This window comes from Globicephala melas, chromosome 9 (genome assembly GCF_963455315.2).
Source record: "Globicephala melas chromosome 9, mGloMel1.2, whole genome shotgun sequence".
Lineage (NCBI taxonomy): Eukaryota > Metazoa > Chordata > Mammalia > Artiodactyla > Delphinidae > Globicephala > Globicephala melas.
This window is the reverse complement of record NC_083322.1, coordinates 15,264,431-15,286,940: the sequence shown is the minus strand read 5'-3', so window position 1 is coordinate 15,286,940 and position 22,510 is coordinate 15,264,431. Positions and strand designations below refer to the sequence as shown.

At 43.3% G+C, this 22,510-nt stretch overlaps 1 protein-coding gene across 1 annotated transcript in view; it reads right to left on the bottom strand.

Annotated features, from left to right (window-relative positions):
• The window catches only part of CREB3L2 (cAMP responsive element binding protein 3 like 2), a 118,634-nt gene that overhangs the window by 39,944 nt on the left and 56,180 nt on the right, over nt 1-22,510 (bottom strand). The window contains exon 2 of the mRNA XM_030853935.3: nt 9,892-10,108. Coding sequence (XP_030709795.2) covers nt 9,892-10,108 — 217 coding nt within the window. The remainder of the gene's footprint in view (nt 1-9,891; nt 10,109-22,510) is intronic.

Sequence of the window (22,510 nt, the reverse complement as noted above, 5' to 3'; positions counted from 1 at the left end):
CATATTTATATATGGTGTGTCTGTGTACTTTTAAAAAGAGAAATCACATAGGACAAATGCCACTTACATGATATACACATATATGTACCCATTAGCTATTTATATAATATGTCTAAAGTAAAAAGGAAATTTTTGTAAATTAAAGAAGTATGCCTCATCTAAATCCTTCAGCATTTGATAACTGTGTTTGCCCTTTGAAAAATTTCAAAGGAGCTGGCAAATCTTGGCCGATTTTTGACGTAAACATCTCTTAAAGGAAAATGCTAAGCCTGGGTTCTGGAGGCTGGGAGAGGGGCAAGAATGCAGTTGAATATGTCAGAATCATATGAAGCTGTAGCCCACTGCATGTTCAGACAGAAGGTAGGCGCCTGCCCGCCCAGAGTCCCCTCCCTGAGTGCCTGGACCCTGAAATCACCTCCAGTGGTGAGTGGCATGAAGAAGTGTTGAAAATAGTAAAAATAGCAAACACTGAACTGTGAGCGTTTACTACGTGCTAAGCATTATTCCAAGTGCTTTAGATATATATTAATTAATTTAATCCTAAGAGTGACCCTGGAAGGCATGTACTATGATTACCCTCATTTTATAGACAAGGACACTAAGAGATTAACTCCCTCACCCTACGTTACCCAGCTGGTATACGGCCAACCTGGCATCCACACCCAGGCAAACCAGACCCACAGCCCTGCTCCTGGCCCCTCTAGCATACTGCTTCGCAAGAGACCAATGATGAAACGGATCTCTAGCCAAAAGTGAGCATTCTTCAATTAATGTTATTTTGAGCCCATAATTAGCCACTACAAAAGGTACAATATTGGTTCTTTCTATACTTCTCACCTTCGTTTATATGGACTCCTAATCCAATGTTCCTGAGGTTAAGAATTCCAGTTTAACACCAGCAAATAAGAGCTAAAATGTTCTGAGAGCTCACTGTGTGCCAGGCACCGTTCTAAATGTCTTCACGTACTTACACAGGTTTCTGTGATGGATGCGATTTCCCTTGTACACCTCCCTCACTCCATGCCTTCTGTGCTTGTGCTTACAGAACCTCTTTCCCTTACTCTGGTGTTCATGTTGTGCCCAGTTGATAAACTATGTATTTAATTATGTGGTAATTTACATAGGGCAATAATAACAAGAGCTAATATGTATTTAGTGTTTACTAATTGCCAGGCGCTGTTATAAATGCTTAATACATACTAACTCATTTACTCCCCCCAACAACAGCACAAGGTTAAGTATTATTACTATTATTCCCATTTTAAAGATCAGGAAAGGGCTTCCCTGGTGGCGCAGTGGTTGAGAGTCCGCCTGCCGATGCAGGGGACATGGGTTCGTGCCCCGGTCCGGGAAGATCCCACATGCCGCAGAGCGGCTGGGCCCGTGAGCCGTGGCCGCTGAGCCTGCGCGTCCGGAGCCTGTGCTCCGCAACGGGAGAGGCCACAACGGTGAGAGGCCCGCGTACCGCAAAAAAAAAAAAAAAAAAAAAGATCAGGAAAGAAACACAAGAGTTGAGCCACTTGCCCAGGATCACACCATTAGTAAGTGGCAGAGCCCAGATTCCAGTTCAGGCAAATTGATTCCAGAGATGAATCGCTATACTCCATCCGTGTTCTGCATTTGGCATCTCAGGTCTTCCCATAGGATACTGTGTTTAAAGTATTCATTGAATAAATATCTGTGGAGCAAATGACCGATTTCAAAAGATTTACTTAGTATATACACGCAAAAAACCCTTGTGTGTACATTTCTTTTCCTTCATGAAAATTAATGACTCTTGCCCATGAATAGAGTAAGTTTAACGCTAGATAGCTGTACATATTGCTTTCTTATACCATTCTAGCGTTGCAATGGCCAGGCAAACGAAGAAGTCATGATTTCACTTCTAAAAGGGGGGAAAGCATCATTATTTTCTTAACCTGTTAGAAAAAGAAAATAAAAGGTAATCTCAAAAGGATGATGAATAGCAAAAAAGCATTCACCACTAGCCCAGGCTTCAGACTCGGAAAGGAAGGCTGTTCCTCTGCTTGTCAACCCCAAGCACATCAGGTTCTTTCTGTAGCGCATCCATGTCAGGGGACCCAGCTACTCTCTGTAGGGAGATGACAGACACATCTGCCTTTTTTTTACCCTAGAATCTACCCCTCTAAGACAGCTCAGACCCATGCTCTTGTCAGCTCAGACCCACAGCTCTAATCAAATGTGATGAAGATACAGCTATTTATCATCTCTCTGTGACTTTCTTTCCCAGGTCCCACGGCCTTGGAATATTTCAACATCAAGAGGTCTTCCCACTGCAAACAGGAAACCTAAGTCACCCATGACTCATCTCTACCCTTTCTTCAGCAAACCCGATGGTATGCTAATCCTGCTCTGGGTTTCATCTAATCCTTTCAAAATCCATTTTTTCTTTGCCATGGATGGTACATGCCTTTCCGTTTCTCCCTGCATTGCTATATCCATGCACACCTTCCCTGCTCTGGCATCATCAGACACGAGACACCATTTTCTTCTTCTAGACTCCAAAAAGAACACCATCCCACTTTCCTAAGGCCTTGTTTCCCATCAAATGCTGAGTCTCCGCCTTCCATCAGGCTACCTCATACCAGCAGCATCTGTTCATGTTTAGCTCACAGACTATTGTTTTCATTCCCGCCTATGAAAACAGCTCCTTAAACTTAGGATATCCACACTAAGCCAATGTACCCAGCCATCACTTGCCCTACTCACTCTAGAAGTCCAACCAGGCTAACCTGAAGGAAGATGATTATCATTTATGTGCTGGTCCCACCCTCTCTAGACCTGGAAGAGCCACAGTTATAGTCCTTTATTCCACCCAAAATAAAGTTACCTTGACTTGTGCATGGTGCCAGTAGACCACTTCTGTATTAGTATATTTTATGCTGAGTCTGTTGATATTCTATATATTTCCAACTTGGTTCTTATATCATCTTGGAGGATAGGGGCCATGTCTAGTCCTCTCTGAACAGCCTTCATCCAGCACTACTAAGTTTCTTCTTTAGGAAGAAGACTGAAATTAACTAACAAAGCAAATGAATACCTAGCCTCCCAATTTAATTACAGAGGAACATGACCAAAATAGAGTAACTCATGAAGATACCCTCCAGGTGGTGAGGTGCAAGACTTGGTCATTCACATATAAGCTTTTTATTCTTCAATCTACTTGGAAGCTTCTGCTTATCTCTTTATAACCTCTTTTTTTTTTTTTTTTTTTTTAAAGAACAGAAAACCCTGCTTAGCAGCCTTAATCATGGGCAGAAATGAACGAGCTGAATGTAGGATGTCTTTCTGGTGGTTCTGAAGGTCGAGCCCACATTCCTAGGACTGGCTCCTGTGGTTGCCAAACGATGTGAAGTCCTTTAACTCAAGTGTTTCAGAAAAGTCTACAGTCAAATTCAGCCCTGAAGACAGATGACTCCTGTGTAATCTTAGACTAGTGTTTCTCAAACTTCTTTTGGTCACAGACTCTTTTGAGGATCTAAAAAAATTATAAATGTTCTCAGCAGGAAAACTGACAAATGTTGATAGTCCAAAATTTTGCATATAATTTTAGGGGTCTACAGTCCATCTGAAGAACATGATACACTAACAGGATAAGAACACCTACATTTGCCCAATATAGTTGGCCTGGGGTTCAAGGAGGGAGGAAGAGGGAAAAGAAAGAGTGAGCAAAGAAAGAACAAGAAAGGAAGGAAGAAGGGAAGGAAAGAAGGATAATGGTGGGAAAGAGAAAGAGAGAGGAGAAAAGGGAGTAAGAGGGAGGGAAAGAAAGAGAGAAATCCAATAAACTGAGAGAGCGTCTGTGCTTGAGCTATTTAGCTTATCACTTTATTTCAGGCTTGGAAGCAATTACAGAAGAATGGCATTTAATCTCAGTAAAACTGGACAAGAAGATTGGAATCATTGGCTTTCTGAGATATAATGAAATACTATCCATCACTAGAAACAAGAATTCCTAGTTTTGCTTAAGCGGTTTAAACAATGCAAAAGATGAAGAAGATTAAATTTAATGCAAACAGCAATTTTTAAAAGTTGCCTATTTATGCGTTGCCTAAAGAACTATCATCCTCCTCGATCAGGAAGGCAATCTGCTTAAGAAAGCACTGACTCCAGAGAGACCTTTGTGAATTAATACTCCCTTAAGGCGGATGCAAATTGGGGTTCAAATAATTCTGTTCCCAAACATTTGTATATCCACAGAAAAACAGCTGAAGCCAGGAACTCGACAAAGCTTTCCCCGGCAAGTTCCTCATCCGTTCATGCACGCTGTCTACCTTTGATGTCACACATCCCAAAGGGTTCCTATCCATGTTCATTATCCCCTACTTATAAAAGTACTTTTGCTGGGACTTCCCTGGCGGTCCAGTGGTTAAGACTCTGTGCTTCCACTGCAGCGGGCACGGGTTCGATCCCTGGTTGGGGAACTAAGATCCTGCATGCTGTGTGGCTAGAAAAAAACAAAAGCTGGCATAGAAAGCTTTTACTCAGAGAGAAACCGGTACTTAACGAAGATGAACTGTGGATCAGAAACTCTCTGCAAAATATATCTGACCCACTGTACCTATTCTCAGCAAACTACCAGCACGGCCTATTGCAGTGTTGACTTAAAATGCTGCACAGCCTAAAAGTTGAGAATTATGTTTCATTCGGCGGACTTTCTGAGGACTTAAGCCTGGAAAAGAGCCTCTCCGATAACTCTGAGGGACTGCTCCGAAGAGGTGAGGGACGATCCGGGATATACAGGACTTTCTGCAACAAAAACCAGGTAGTCGGAACATCAAAAGATTACTGTTTATTAAAGAAAACCGGACACCTCAAGGAAATGAATTTAGCATTTTTCTCTGTGTGGGAATATGCAAGAGTCTGGGCTCATTGAAATCATTCCTTTGATGTGCACCAGAACTATCTAGGGCCAAGATCCTGCTTTTTTCCATACTGAATCCCCTCGGGGTGCAGTCTGGCTGATAGCTTGATGGCCACAACATCTTTTGTTTATTGATACGATACAGCAAGTGACACATTCTTTGTGCACAGCAGTATAGCACCTCTAAACAGAAGGAGGGGCCAGATGGGGGGAACTGAATAGTGTGTGCTTTGGCCTAATGATAAGAAAGCTTCCTGGAAAATACTGACTGATCATTTCTCCCCACACTAAGCTATCAGTATAGGTGGCATCTATGAGTTCCTTTACGCTGCCTTTATACTGATTAGCATTAAAAAGCAAAGAAATAGTGTTATCGGGAAGAGAAACGGACCCTCAACTTTTGGAAACCTGCTTATTTGCAATCATTTTAGTCGGGGTCTTGGTTTAGAAGAATCAATGTCCTAGCCCTCGGCCCACTATGTGCTTCCCTCCAACCATCACCACTGTTTCAACTCTACTTAACGCTTTAGGGCCCAAACGAAATTCTGCCTTGTTCATGCAATTCTTCCTGTGATCTTCACTGGGCGTACGCTCTGTCTTCTGAACTTCTAGTTTCTTTTCCTCTTGGGACACTGCTCATATTCGGTCTGATCAAGTATTGGGGTACAAGGCATGTTCCCTAGAGTCTGGGTGTAAGTTTTACCATCGTTGTCTCACAAGTATCTACGACAGTGCTTGACACACAGTAAGTGTTCAACAAACACAGAAGTGAAGGGGAAAGTTGCCCAGATGGTTTAGGCCAGCTCTAATCCGCATAGTCTAGAAACAAGGCTGCTGAACGGCTGACTAGCTCCACAGATGATAACTAAATACAATATAGGTATTGCTATACTGTTATCACACTCCTGACACAGGGTCTCTGCACTTGCCGTTTCCTCTGCCTAGAAGCCTCTTAGACATACACCTAGTTCTTTCCCTCATCTGCTGATCTTTGCTCAAATACTACCTTCAAAGAAAGGCCTTCCCTGTCTATCCTATTTAAAATCTCAACTCCCCCACTGCTATGGTTTGAATGTTTGTGTCCTCCCAAATTCATATGCTGAAATCCTAATGCCCCAAGTGATGGTAGTAGGAGGTGGGGCCTTGGGGAGGTGATTAGGTCATGAGGGTGAAGCCCTCTGTAATGAAATTAGTGCCCTTATAAAAGAGCTCCCCAGCCCCTTCCACCATGTGAGCACACAATGAGAAGTCTGCAACCAGAGAAGGTTCTCCCCCAACCATGCTGACACCCTGATCTCAGACTTCCGGCCTCCAGAACTGTGAGAAATATATTTCTGGTGTTTATAAGCCACTCAGTCTGTGGTATTTTGTTATGGCAACTTGAATGGATTAAGAAACTCCCCCCTCCTCCAACATCTCCCTATTTTTTTTCTGATTTATTTTTCTGTATATCACTGATCACCATCGAATACATATATATAGTTTACTTCTTTACTTTTTCTTATTTCCTATTCCCCCCTCACATCCTAGAATATAAACTCCATGAAGCAGAGATCTTTATAAATTGTGCTCAGTCTTTATCCCCCAGTGCTTAGGATAGTCGGAGGCAGATTAAGCACAAAGTAGGTGCTCAGTGAATAGCTAAGGAATACATTTTTAAAATGAATCACGAAGCACCTGTAAAATACTTACCTCTACTTGGCACTGTGCTTGATCCTGCCCAAGACAACTTCTAGAAGCCAGGAAACTGTAACCTGATCAAATACCTGCAGCCCAGTGTGTCTGCACAGTGATGGGGCACGCAGAGCAGGTGTCTCCCCTGATGTATCACTAAAGGCTGGGAACATGCTTCATTCAGTCTCCTATACCTTCTCCCTTAACAACTCAAGAACCACTAGGAGAATGAATGGCTACACTCTAAGGCACTGATAACATGTGATAAAGGAGTTCAGACATGGAAGAAGCCAGTTTATAGACATCACTATGAGAAGAAGTGTGGTGGTCAGCTTCTAAGACATCCCCCCAGTGATCCTGTTTTTCTGGCATTCCCATCCTTGTATGGTCCCCAGCCACAAGGAATCAGGACTCCCCTGTGTGACTGACAGAATAACTTCCACAGCTGGGTCAGAAAAAGTATTTTAGCTCCTGCCTTGGTGTCTTGGCTCTCTCACTCTTTGGAAGGCACCTATGCTTACCACTACACCACCAACGTATCCCTCACTCTTTGGGAAGCCAGCTCCCATGCTGTGGTGATACTCATGCAGTGCCATGGAGAGGAACTGATTCACCAGCATCAACTTGCCAGCTATGTAACAGAACCCCCTTAGAAGCAGATCTTCTAATCCTGGAAAAGTCTTCAGATAACTGCAGCCTCAGCCAACATCCGATTTCAACCTCATGAGAGATCCTGAACCATGTGGACAAAGAATGCCACCTGCCATATCAGCAAACAAAGGATGTTGTAGCCATCAAGCCCTCAGCCACTGCATCTGTCCCCAGCTGTGCACCCTGAGGGGATCCAGGACAGGAAAGAACAAGATACTGGCCTTAGTTAAGGTGTACATCAGAGGAATGATTTCAATGAGCCCAGACACTTGCATCTTCCTATACAGAGGAAAATGGTAAATTCACTAACTCGAGATGTCTGTTTTTTTTAAATTAACAGTGATCTTTTGATGTTCTGACTACATGGTTTTTGTTGCAAAAACTCCGATATATCCTGGCTCCTCCCTCACCTCTTCCGAGCAGTCTCAGAGCTATCAGATAGAGCTATCTGAGTCTCAGAGTCTATCTGAGAAGCTGCATCCCAGGCTTAAGTCCTCAGAAATTCCGCCAAATAAAAAAACATAATTCTCAACTTTTAGGTTGTGCATTTATTTTTCAGTCAACAAACAGAACCACCTAAGTGAGCCAGTCCTGAATTCCTGATCCACAGAAATCATGAGAGGTAATGAATGATTACTACTGCTTTAAGCCACGAATTTGGGGAGATCTGTTACACAGCAGTAGATAACTAATACAAGAGGTATCAGAAATGACTTCCACAAAGGAAGTAGGGCTTGAAATAGAGACATCAAAGGAATTGTAGGAATAACAGAGGCAAAGCAGTAAAGAGAATACAGGGGAAACCATGAGCAAAGGCAGATACAAATATTAAACAGAAACCATACCCACACAGAACCTCAGGATTGGAAACAAATCTTAAAGGTCAATTTAGTCCAACCTTTCATCTAGCACTAGAGTCTACTTTAAAAATAAAACAACTAAGGCAGGGACTGCATGAATTTATCTAAGCTAAAACCCAGAAGAAGGCTGAGTCCTTACAGTGGCCCTCTGTGTAATGATAAAATGAGGAGTATTTAGTCATAACAGAGACCATATTCCTGCATTAGAACTGAGGTCATTCCTGGAAGTGATTTAATAAGAAATTGAGGGGGAAGGAAGATGGAGTACAGAGGAGGGAAGAAGAAAGACAAAAAGGAGGAGAAGCAGAAGAAACAGAAGCAGGAGAAGGAGGAAAAGAAGGGGATCGGGAAGAAGAACAATAACAACTCTACAGCAACAGAAGATGAACGAGGAAACACTGATTTATTGAAATGCTGTATGGTGGGCGCTGTCCTAAGTTCTTTAAACACATCATCTCATTTTACCCTCACAACAGCTCCACATCCTCAAATTATTTTAGCTCTACTTCTTCCCTTCCTTCCCAGGAGTCTTCCCCTCACCCTGTTCTCCAGATCTGAGGTAGAGAAAGTGGACAAAACACAGAGAGGAAGGATTAAATCATCATGCATCTGACCTCTTGTCAGGAAAAATCTGAGAATACAGTTAAGGCTCCAGAGGGTCCAATCAAGAAAGAATCCACCCACAGATTCGAGGTCTTCCCTTCACTGAGGATATAAGGCCAGATTTCCTGGGCCGCTGGTCAGCAAACCTCTAATCAAAGGAAGAGTAGATCTGAGATGGGAAAGAAAAAACCTAGAGCATTCTCTGTCCCAAGATATGATGCTTTACTGATCCCAGAGTTGGTTCTTTTAGAGGCCAGTAGTAGACCTAAGAACCCCAACTGGAGGAGGGATTCCTCCACAAAGCTAATAGCCTATTTGTGAAGTTAATAGGAAGCATTTGCCTTTGACCCAAAGAAGCAGGAGGGAGCTTGTTCTGTAGGTAGCCACTTCACAAGATGTTGCCATGTGTACAGTGGTATAGGAAGGGAGGGGGATATCCAAGTCAAGCCAGAGGATATCACGTTAGTGACCATCTCCCACACTTTTCATCCTCCTGGGAGAAGAGAGCATATGTCAAACTAGTATTAGAGAATATAATTTTCAAAACTTAACTCAAGATACTAAAATAGCTGATTATACTTCTAGGAAAACAAACATAGAAAATTAAAGTTTAAAAGTATACATACAGCCTATACCAATTAAAGGCCTATGGATTAATAGTCAAAACATCTGAACATCTCTAAGGTCAGGAAAACTAAACCTTTAACACATACCATACTAATGGCATTGATAATGGACATGAAAGGGTAACCAATGAAAAAAGTCGTAGGGATGCTAGCCAAGATCTCCTATACATGGGGTCAATGAAACATACTGAAAATAGGTTAAGAGGATGCCCAAGAAGTGTTTACGGAAAGAATGGTCATAAAAATGATTTCTCAGAAAAAAAAATGGCATGACCTCTGAAACAATGGATGTACTGGAATTATCAACCAGATAGGCCAACTTGATTTGCAAAAGGATGCTTTGCTGCCCAGTCCACAGGGTCAGAGAAAGCAATTAGTACCATTCCGCTCTAGCAAATTCCCAGAGCACACAGTCTCAGGTAGAGAGAGGTATTCTGTGCCTCTCTGCATTTCCCCATGGCCCAAGCACAAGGCCACACACAGCAGGTATGTGGCTGAAGGGGGCGCTAATGATAACACACACTCCACACCCTCAAGGAGGTCAGAGCCAAAGGTGCCGAGGTCCCAGCTGCTTCCCCTGCTCTGGGTTTACCATCATTGAAGCTGTCACTGGCGGTGACGTGGGCGAACGGTGACTGGGCCCGAGGCTCCTCACACAGGGAGTAGCTGTGCTCAGCCTGAATGAGAGGCGCCGGGGACGTTGGGGACGGCTCTACCTCCATCGACACACTCTTCTCTGAGAGGAAAGGGTCGTTCAGGAGCTGGCCCAAGACGTTCTGGGAAAACTCATCCAGCAGCTCCGAGAAGTGCTACAAGAAACAAAGGAGGAAGGACTCAGTTTCTCTTAACCATGATCTGACATTTACACACATGTTCTAAAGCAAAAATATCATCCACTGCTTCAGATGAAGTCCCTTATACACAATGTCCAGTTATCTGTTGCTGTGTAGCAAAGCACCCCAAAGAGTGGTGGCTTACAACAGCCAAGAGTTATTATCTCTCACCACTCTGTGGGTTGGCTGGGTGGCTGTGCTGATTTCACCTGGGTTCACTGACAGAGGCACAATGAGCTGGAAGGCTGGAGGGGGCTGGGCTGGGACACTGGACGCCTGGGCCTTTTTCTCAAAGAGCCTCTAGCAGGCTGGGAGTCCTCATAGGATTAGGATGGTAGAGATGTTCCCAAAGGGAGAAAACCAAAGCTGCATGGCCTCAGAGGTCACACATCATCACTCCCTCCACATTCTTCAGGTCAAGGCAAGTGACAACGCCAGCCCAGACTCATGGGGTGGGAAAACAGACACCACCTCTTGACCAGAGGAACTGCAAAATCACATCACAGGCAAGTGTAAACAGGATGGCATGACTCACTCGGGGCCATCACTGGAACTATCCACCACATTTTGCATTGGGAATATTTTAAAATAAGCTACCTTGTATTTTTGAAGCATGAAAGTGTTATTTATAGCCAAGTGCCAAGTTCAAAGGCATCAGAGGCAGCTTCCCTCTATTCTCCCAAGTACCTGGACTTTGTCCCTTTCTAGTTTTTCCTTAATCTCCTTAATCTCTTCTCATCTTCCATCTCCAACAGCAAGACCTCCCTACCCACCGCCATGCCATGCCAATGATAAAGAAATGGTCTATACATATATTCACAGGGAGTCCTATATCCCTCGTTCCATGGTCCCACATTAAAGGACTGTAGCCCCATCTACTCTCCCTCACTGATAGGGGGATGTTCATGATATGAGGGTCTGTAGAGCTGGGTTTCTCAACCTCAGCACTACTGACATTTTAGATGGGTGATTTTTTGTTATGGGGGGCAGGGTTGTCCTGTGCATTGTAGGATATTTAACAGCATTCCTGGCCTCTACTCACTACATGCCAGTAGCACTCCCCTAGTTGTGAAAACCAAAAATGTCTCCAGCCACTGTCAAATGTCCCTTGGCCAGGGCCAGGGGGGTGGGGGTGGGGGTAAGGGGAAGATCACCCTTGGTTTAGAACTACTGCAGTAGAGTATATTAAAAATAATTATAATATAATTTAATTTAAAATTTCACTTGATACCAGCTGTTAGAGCCACTTCTACCTTCTTAATGTTCCCTGAGTCACAGACCAACAGATGTCATCCTTATTGATTAAACTTTAGGGACACCTCTGGTATAGAAAGGAAGTTAGGAAAGCAGGTACAGCAATAAGAGAACTGATTGCAAATGGTGATACTTGGGGTAGACAATGAAAACTCTTGGGATTTGCAGAGCAACTAAGTCCTACCATTGAACTGAAGTGTCAGTGAAGGTGTTACGAAAATGAATGCAGCTTAGGGAAGCAGGGGGCAGGTGGTAACCCTAAGGTTAGAGCTCTAATATTAGGATAGTTGTAGGGCAGAACTTCTGCTTTTGTAAAGGAGAGAAGCAGACAACAGAGAGGAGGCCTTGCAGGCTAGGTCCTTAAGGCAGAGTTAGATTGCTAGGTTTCCCCAACAGCACAAACATGAGATACGGCTGCATCTCATCAGGACAGAATGCAGAGACGCCACAGGCCTTGGGCACATCCTAATAGGCATGGGTAATCTGTGAGAATAAGACAGGGTGGTTGGGAGAGGGTTCTCTGTCTACAAACATATTTAGAACTGAAAGGTCCTTAGAAGCATCTAAGGCAAGAATTCCCAGATGCCAACTGTCTGCTTCACAATCACCAGAAGAATTTTGCTGTAGTTGTTTTATAATGGAATATTTCAAGCATTCAGAAAAATTAGAGAGAATAGAACCATAAATAATTACGTATTGATTCCTTTTTAAAAAATTATTTTTCCACATTGTTACTGCAACATTTTTTCTTTACTCTGTCTTTCTTTTTTAAAAAATAAAACATGAAGCTCCTATCCAATCCCCTTCTTTCCTCTCAGAGTTAACTACTACCCTGAACTTGGTGTTTATTTTTCCCATCTAGGACTTTACACTTTTACTACATAAGTATGTTTCTATTACAAACATACGCACTTTTTAAACTTTAAGTAAACAGCACCATACTTCACACCTCCTCTGCAAGTTTCTTCTTGCAAAAAACTTTTTAGGCTTATTCATGTTTACATGTGTAGCTCTATTTCATTCAGTTAAATTTCTGAATTGTATTACATTGTACTTATCCATTTCCTCTTGAGGAACATTAAAAGATTTTTTTAATATATGCTATTGTAATAAACATTATTGAACATAAAGGGAAATTTTAAAACATACCAATCCTATGACCCATCTTCAGAGCTTTTGACTTAGTAGGTCAAAGACAACCATATAAAAACCACCACTACCACCTGTGATTCTAATGTTCACGTCAGTTTTTCAACGATTGAAGGTTGACCGCATCTCCACTCACCATCTCTCTCCCTACACCACTTTACAATTAAGTCCCTGGAAGTTTACAAAGTCACTGGAAGTTTACAAAGTCCCTAGAAGTTTGGACATGCTCAAGGTCAGAGAAAGATTCATGGATTTTGCAGCCATCATGTGCTAAACTTTAGATAGGTCCTGTGGATATAAAGTAATAAAGAAGAAGACAGAAAAAACCCTGCCTTCCTTGAGCTGATCGTATAGACCAGTGCTTTTCAAACTTTTATGTGCATATGAATCACCTGGGGATCTTAAGGCATAGATGCTGATTCACAAATCTAGGTGGGCCCGAGATTCTGCATTACTAATCAGCTCCCAGGTAATGCTGCTGGCCGGTGGACCGGACTCTGCATGGCAAGGAGTAGAGCAGCTTCAAGGCTAAGACTAGGATGCAGGTTTCCTGACTCTCTGATAACATGAAGCCAGGGTCTGATTCCCTAAGCGGCTCCCCAAAGACAAATTTACTGGTTACCTGAGGGTGAATATTCTGCAAGCGTTTGATGGAATTCTTTTCAAGACCAAAATTAAGGAAACAAGAAGAGAAATAAATGACACAATGTAAAATGCAAAAGCAAGACTTGAACTCACAATCCCTGCATCCCCAAGCCACAATCCTGTCCCTGTGCTGCAGTGTCAGCCCTTGCCAGCTATGCTGGCCCATCTAAGCCTCTGGAATCCTGAGGCAAGGCTCTCTTTGATTGCCGGTGCTTTCCCATGGAAGTTGGCCATGCTGGGCTGCTCTGCTGACACCATTTTCTTTCTCCTGAGCAGCACTAATGAATGTTTTCATGAACATCCCCCGGATAACCAATAATAAACCTTCTCTAACTCTGCTAACCATCCCTGACCTCCCCTTACTTTGGATTTTGTAGTGATTATCATGTCACCAAACAATTTAGTCCTAAATGACAGGGAGTCCTGAAAAACTCATGGTTGTTAAAAAGTGCATTATGGGGCTTCCCTGGTGGCGCAGTGATTGAGAGTCCGCCTGCCGATGCAGGGGACACGGGTTCGTGCCCCGATCCGGGAAGAACCCACATGCCGCAGAGCGGCTGGGACCGTGAGCCATGGCCGCTGAGCCTGCACGTCCGGAGCCTGTGCTCCGCGACGGGAGAGGCCACAGCAGTGAGAGGCCCGCGTACCACAAAAAAAAAAAAAAAAGTGCACTATGACAACCTTCCCTCTGGAAAAAGAAGCTCCTCAGAAGAAGGGAGCAACTGTGCTTAACCACCACCCACACGGAGGAACTCAGCAAAGTGGTGAGCACTGAGAAGGTCCCAGAGAGACACTTGTGTGTCTTTGGGATCCCAAGGATACGCCCAACTTGTCCCAACCAGACGCTGTGACTCAGCCCAGCAAATTAGCTCCAGCTGGGCCTCCCTGGCAGCTATGGGCTCTGGGGCTCAGCAGACAGGTCAAGCTCCCACTGCCTGTGCAGGAACCAGGCCAGAATCAGACCATCTTTAATGCCAGTGAGAGAGGGGCATATGGTCTTGGAGGCCGAAGACCAGAGAAAGAAGCAAAGTGAGCCTCAAAGAGGGAGGCTTTCTGCCTACACACACTTTAGCAAAGGACTACTCGTGTAGTAGTTCAAGGGCTATGAAATGTCAGTTGAATTCTTTCAAAGACATGGCATAATAGAATTTTACCGTTCTGCCTAAGAGTTTCATCAAGCTTTATGGGTTTATAATACTTTCACAGCTTTCCCCTCAACCAATGTTCACATCAGTCCTGGGAAGTTGGCTTTAAACGCACTGTTCAAGGTCTCAGTCACCTACTGTTTGAGCTTCGCCTTGAACACAGATCGTCTTATTGCAAATTGACCGAACTTTCCCCACATTATTTCTCCTAGGAAAGAAGTATCCGAGCTTTACAACCCAACGGCTTGGAGAAGTTCTAACCAGGATGAAAACCTGATGCTAATCATTAATGAAGATGTTGATAGGATCAGGTGGTAGGCTCATCTGATGGACTTAGTGCTTGACATATTAGATTTTCAGAAAATGAGCTAAGTGTTTTGCTATAAGGTAGGCATGTCTCCATGTATAGATGAGAAAACTGGGGCTCAGGGTGGTTAGGTATGTTGCCTAAGGTTGGAGATGCATAACTGAATTAATATTCCATCCCAAGGCTAGCCAGTTCCAAAGCCCATGTACTTTCTACCACGGAATGCTCCATCATTTAAGTCAGCCTCTAAAGCTGACATGTAGTAGCGACTGGATTTTAAAAAACAAAAGACAGACTCACTGACAGCCCATCCACTCATCCATTATGAACACACAGTTCTCACATTCGAAGTGTAGAAATGTGTCAGGGGTTTGTTAGATGGAGAGGCTCCTGGTATCACTCCCACGGGGCATCAGCAATGAGAACAGAAATATTTTCTTGCCCTTTGAGTGTGGTTCTGCCAAAGGGTTCAAAGCCACATCACAGACTCTCCGGTTGGAAGAAACTTCCTGTCGAGGTTAAACCTCTATCTCATGACATGAATATTCCTCATCTCCTCGGTGAAGATGCGTGCAACTTCCTTTATGAACCCTTTTCAAGGTCTGTCTCTCCATTACTGAAGACCTGGCATTTAACATCCTTCAACCTGGCCCCAACCGTCCTGTGAAGTCTTGTCCCCCTTTATTCTTTATTTTCTTAAGATTTTTTTTGATGTGGACCATTTTTTTTTGATGATTTGTTTTTATTGTTTAATATTCCTTAAAATGTGAAGATCCTATTGTACTTTTCTCTAATTTTTTTTCAATTTTCTCTATAGTTTATTAATAAGTCAAAAGAAATTTTTTTTTTTAAAAAAGAGAAGCATCATAAACCTTTTCCTTCTCCTAGTTCCTGGGTCTTTTTTTTTTTTTTTTCCACACACACACACTGTATTTTATTTTTACAAGAGATAAATAGACTGACACCAAGCATTGTAAATGCATGACCACAACAGGAGCAACAATGATTGCAATTATCAAACACGAAACACACTCATACTATGTCATAATATTGACATTCAGTCCAGGAATCCTCCACTGTTACAGCTCCTTTACTTTGCAGTGAAAATTGGTTTGTATATTTTTTGCCTCTGAGTCCTTGTGGGACTTTTTTTTTTAATTCAAACAGAAAGTCACAAAAATTATAATCATCCTCATCAGTTGACTCAGTCCCACGTAATTAATTTTTTTTCATTTTGATCTTTTGTTAGCACTTTTATGAGTTCATCAGTTTTCCATTAGAGTTCTGAAAATGCTTATTCATTCAGTTCAGCAGTATAGTCAGTTACCAGAAACCTGTACTTGTCAGTCTTTTCGATGAATTCCTTGAAGATGAAACCCTTTTATAGGAACATATTTCCAAAGCATCAGAGTACATCCGCAACCGTCTGTAAATGACAAAAGACTTAAAAATGACCACGGTTAAAGATTTGATGTAAGTTCATAAGGTGAAGTTTTAACCACTGGACCACCAGGGAAGTCACTCCCTTTATTCTAATACATGACACTTTCATTCCAGCCCTAACAGTGTCCATATCGGACGCTGGAGCAATACAGCTTTGGAGCCAGACGACTGGATTTGAATCCTGGCTCCTAGCTGTGCAAACCTGACGAAGACCCTTCAGTTTTCCAAACTCCAGTTTGCTCCAACTGTAAAGTGAGGCTAATAATACTACCAGCTTCCTGTTGTGATGATTAAATTAAATAATGCGTGTAATGCACCTAACGCTTCACGGGCAAAGCAATCAATTTTTTAAAAAGCTTTTTTAAAAACAAAACCCTATCAAAATGGAAACAAAATGTGGGCATTCTCTACTTGTACACTGGCTCCCCCCACTATTCCTCCTAGAATATCCTTTCATTTTCCTCTTCTATCAGGAATCTACCTAAAACAAAATAAATCTATTTCTTTTACAAAGTCATCCTAGACAGACACAGCTTGAACTGACCTTGCACTTCCCTGACAAACTACAGCTCTTCAAATAAGTATTTCTTAACTGGACATTTTTTTTTTAACTTTCCTTTGATGTTCCTTTCATTGCCAACTTAAAGTTTTTGTCATTAGGCCTTATAAACTCTGTGACCCAGATGTAAACACTTTTACCTACCCCCCTCTGAGCCCAGCACAGATCACAGATCATATGTACTCACCAATTTTCTCTTTCCACCTATTATTATTGTGTAATATCCCAGTCGAGCAGTAAACAAATCTAAATTAGAGCCCAGGCCTCCCCAACAATTATAAATAAATGCTATCCAATGTTTAAAACACATATCCAAACTTACAAATCAGATAAATTAAGAGAAGTTGTTACCCTTACATAAATGACTAACTTTATAAGAAGTTACCCTGACTCTGAAGCATTTACACTTGTGTTTGCAGGCCCTTAACTAGCTGTCGAGGGAGCTTGCAAGGAAAGGGTGGTTTCAAGTCCGGGCCGCCTCCTTCTGCTAACAACTGCCCCAAGAACCAGGGTCGTGGGGGTGAGGAAAGTGGAAGGAAAATGAAGGATTCGTAATTTTTTTTTTTTTTTTTTTTTTTTTTGCGGTACGCGGGCCTCTCACTGTTGTGGCCTCTCCCGTTGCGGAGCACAGGCTCCGGACGCGCAGGCTCAGCGGCCATGGCTCACGGGCCCAGCCGCTCCGCGGCATGTGGGATCTTCCCAGACCGGGTCACGAACCCGCGTCCCCTGCATCGGCAGGCGGACTCTCAACCACTGCGCCACCAGGGAAGCCCAGGATTCGTAATTCTTGAGCTCCAGCAACTGGTTGTATAAAGATATGAAGCTGTCTTTCTTGTGCTGCTCTTCACGGGGGTTCACTCACTCAACAGAGTGAGCAGCTCCTGTGAGCAAAGCCCGCGCTGGGCAAGGCGTGGACAGAATATGATTAAAGGTCATCTTATAAAGAGAGGACTGTCCTGAGGTGCAACATGAGTTATCTGAAGTATGTCGCATGACTGCTGGGCTCATAGAAAAGGTTCTAAAGCAATTTTGTCCCCCTGATGTGGGCCCAACATCTTTTGTGCTGGATCAGAGTAGGGACAGGAGTTCTAGTCACAGCCCTACACCTCACTGGCTGTCACCCCACCTCTTCTGGATTCTGTCTCCTCGTCTGTAAAACTGTGTGTGTGTGTGTGTGTGTGTGTGTGTGTGTGTGTGTGCTGGAAGGTGAGGGGAAGTGATTGAGAAGACTTTGGACTTGGTCAGTAGTTTCTCACCTTTTTTTGATATGTAGACCCTTTTGAGAATCTAATGAAAGCTTCCTGCTGGTAAATGCCCACGGGCACTACACGCCAAGTGCAGGATTCTGTGGGGCTCCCCCACCCCGCTCCCCCCGGGGTCTGTCCATGGAGAGGAGGATTCCGTGGATTCCGGGTAGACACTCCCAGCAGAGGTGGTAGTAATAACACACGACGCGTTATCAGTCATTGCTGACAAGCTATTCGGCTCTGCTACACTATATAATTTTCTAAAATGTGGCAGGTGATATTAAAATGGAAAAGCTTTGCCGCTTAGGAAAAGAACGAGGGAAAACGCCCTCTTTCTGCTTCTTGGGTTTATTTAGCTTTGCCCCTGTTACCCTGCCCAGGGGCAGTGAAACGGGTGGGGCGCAAGCTCCGAAAGCAGAACTTGACCGCTCCCTGCGGGAGGCCCGGGTCCAAGGCTCGGGCTCCGCCGCCCGCGCCCCACAAAGATCCTATTCTCCAGGCCCGCCGCCTGGAAACCGGCTGCCGGCTGGAGGCTCCGTCTCAGGCAGGGGAAGAAGGGTTTTTACTGAAAAATCGCAGCTAGGAGCCTTGCCCAGAGCACAGAATGCTCCACAGACAGCAGTCACGGATATAGTGGACACGGCGGGGGCAAGCTGACAACCCCGAAAGCCTCAAAGAAACGCAGGGAAGTAATTTGGAGGGCACGCCTCAAATTCACTTTAGAAACCAAGGTTTCCCTCCAATAAAACACAGTCCGCCTGTATTGCGGGGGACGGAGGGAGGTGAGGTAGAGAGGGGAGGGGGAGGGGGGAAGAGGTGCCTTCCCCGCTCCACTCTCCCAGGGGCCCACCTTCAAGGAGCCGCACGTTAGACCTGAGGGGATTCCTGCCCTGCATATGTGCCCTGCGCACATACCACACAGAAAAGGGCCAGATGACCACCTGGAGAAGAATAGGCCACTTTGTCCAAGTTACAAGAAAAAAAAAAAAAGGCTCACAAGTCAAACCCTATTACAGTGAAATTTCAAGGGGACCCAATTTTTTTCTGGTACCAAAATTTAGATACATTACATATTTCTCTAAATAAAAAAAAAAATTGGGAGCTGAGGCTTGGAACTCTGTTACACAAGAGGTTTGGAAATTTGGGGGGTTTTGTTCCTTTGATGAAGTGATGTTGGCTTTACTGAAATTTTACAAGCAGTGGCAAAAATTGTTTTTTAAAGAGCCCAATTCCAAAACATGCACACTCTGGTTTTTAATATCCAGATGTGGCTTTCTTTGTAAAACAAGTATGTGAAATATGTCAATCAAATTATAAAGGTACTAGGGATGCTTATTTAAAGGAAACCTGCTATAAGTCCATTGATAGGATATATTCTATTTTCTGTAAAAAGAGTCACCCCTAATTTATTAATTATGCAAATATAAAGTTTTACATATGCTATGTGCTTCAAGGGAGATGTACCAATACTAATTCCTTTTTAAGCTACATCATTCTTCATCATTAAAACAGGTAATGATGCACTTTCTCTGAATGCAGTCCAATCCTGAATGGTCTACAGCAGTTCTTAGCTTAACATTGGATGTGAAAAAAAATTCACTGCTTCACTTTATACAAACAAATCAGTTAATGAGATTAAGAGAAAAACACCAGTGGTGGCTTCTGCTGGCAAAGGAAAGCTAAGAGATTCAGCATTAGCTGGCGCAAAGAAACTCAATCTGCCTACTTCTTGGCTCACTTACATGGACAGCTGCAAATGCCCCAAAATGCACTGCTTAGTTCTTTCTGAACCCAAACTAGCCTTAGCCTGGTGGAAGGCCTCTCCTTCCATGGCTTAACAGTGTCTAACCAATCCCCACAGGAATAAAAATGTCAAGAAAATATAATGAGAATAATAAGGATAATATCATCTCCCATGTCCAACACATAATGGTTTACATATGACAAAACACTTCCACATCACTGTTGTATCTGATCTTGACAAGATCAAGGATTATCCAGAGTGTACAGCTGGAGGTTGTGGAGAGAGTGCAGTAGAGCAGCATGCCTGCTTTCTGGTTCCCACGCCCATATACTTCCAGCACAGCCTTCTCCCTCCCGATCACTAACACAGAGACCTCAGCAACCAGATTGCTGACTGTCAAATGCTTCTTGAATTGCAATGTGGGCCTGAGATCTGGGCAATCTCCTCACACTATGGGAGGAAATCCTTAGGGTCCTTTCAGAGCAGTCAGAACCATTCCAGAAATAAATTATAGTCCATATAAAATGGAGGAGTCCTCTCTGATTGGTTTTGAGAAACTCAAACCATCCCCCAGAGTCCTTCTATTGCCTCTTCCTTCTGCCAAACAGACAGCTGAATTCTCCCAACAAACAAAAGCCCTTCAAAACCATGATCAAGCCAACCATTCAAGGCTGAGGCAGTAGAGAATCTGCCATTGTGTCCTCTCCATCCACGGTGGGAGAGCCAGAGGCACCTGGGATGGTGAGAGGCAGCCATCAGGATGACCGAGTCTTCCTTCCCACCTACTCCACTTTGACCCCTAAGTCCAGATTCTACCTCCACACTCTCAATGGGAGTGCTGGTGACCCTGTGGGGCTTTCTGCCTGATCTATCCTACAGGCCAAAGCCAACAAAATGTTTGCTTTTAACCTCCCACACTTAAAAAATTCTCCAAAGTAACTCAAAGTCCAAATTCCCCACAGTTAAGACTTAAAATTGATTTAAGTTTCTTATTCACTATTTCCCAGTTAACGTCCCTGAAGAGTTTCTTCCTAATTGATGTTTTATCCTTTGTTTGATACTCCTCCTGTCCTTTACCTTCAATTTGCAGGTTTCAACCCTTTTATGTTCTCATTATATGAGGAAATTCAGAGGCTGTTTTGGTCAGGCTCTTCTAATTGGGTCTCTTGCCCCCACTACAAACATAATCTGCTCCTCTCAGGTTCTTTCCACTCTCCTAAACAGAAAACAACTTCCCATTTTCCCTCTTCCATCACACACCTTCCATTACCAACACTTCAGTCTTTACTCCACCAGGAAACACCCAGGGCATTCCCTCATATCCTTCAGTGAAGGCCCAAGCTAAGACATTCATTGTTTGTACGCTCTTAGGTCTGACACTAAAACAACTAGAATCTGGTATTTTGCCATTCCAGAAAAGCTTCTGATTATGATAACAGGCTCCAAATCATAGACTGATGAAGCATGAAGAAACGCTGGAAATCATCTGAGTCTACTTGGTGATTCTAATTTAAGAAATGACCTCTAATTTGAGATCTAGGGTGGTACATGAAATCAAAGAGTTGAAGGTTGACCTCTTTATACTATAGATCCTGTAGTAAGAAAGATGGTGACTAACCATTAAGGATCACCCAACGGATGACTGAAGAGGGTCCCATAGCCGTCCTCCATGGAATTCTCTGAATAGAACATATGTTTTGCAATAAGAGAATTCTGTCTCCAAGTCAAGATCCAATGCCAAAGATGTCAGATATGAAAAATTAAAGGAGCCCATAAAGTTTTTATGAAAAACAATGGCATACTCCCTCGAAAGCTATCCTTTATTTGTGAGCCAGATACGTCGTAAGAATTACTGAGATAATCTCTTCCCTAGAATGCAAGAGGGAGTAAAGGGAAAGTGCTTCAGACGTACAAGAAATTATTTGCCCTGTTTTGTAAGTGCACAGGGATGACTCACTGCCAGAAAGTACTCCTTCACCCCAAGATAAAAGCAAGAAAAAATCCAGAGGTTACCAAACTGGGAGACCCAGGCAAGTTCTGGCTTAAAGCCACTTAGATTCTCACTCTGTCAGATCTCACAGTCATGCTCCCCCTCTCTGGAATGCTGGCCTGCTCAAACATACCGGAGAATCTTAACCATCTGAAGGAGTATTTTATGCATGGGAGTCATGAGTCAGAGGACACATATGCTAGATCAGCTCTGCAATTATCAGCAATAACCTTGGGCACATCACTCATGCTTTCTGTTCCACCTGAAATTAGGAAGAAGACATTCTGCCATTCAAAATTGTTGTGAAGATAAAATGAAGTCATAGATAGTCTGATCTAGATATAATATAGTACGGTACGATAGTAAGTGAAAATTAGCTGAGAACCGTTAGTGGGCTATGAACATGAAAGCTCCCTCACGGTCACGCACATAGTTATTTCTTACCTCCACCTTGACTAGCCAGTTAGCAACGGCCATTAGTGGGAGCATGGCACCATTGGCTGCCTGCTCCTGCATGTTTCCTCTTCTTACAAAACTCAACCAGCTGAGGTAATGAATCCTCTTTTCTCTCCAAATGGTACTAGAATCTAGGAACTCAACAGCCTGGTCAGGATAGGACAGTTGGGAGTGAAAAAGCACCAGATGGCTCTCTGTTACCCACACTGCCTGCTCCGAGCTGAGCCATTAACTCAAATCCCATCAATAGAAACAAGAGTGATTAGAAAGCCAAGCTCCATTATTTTAAAAGAAAGAAGATGCAGTTAAGAGATGCTAAACCACCTGCCCCCTTATCCCAAAAACAGATGCAAAATTTGATGTTTCTCTACTCATTTAGAGCAGTTCCCTTCACTAATAAGAGCTCAGCAAATGATAGCTGTTTTATTACTGTTATTAC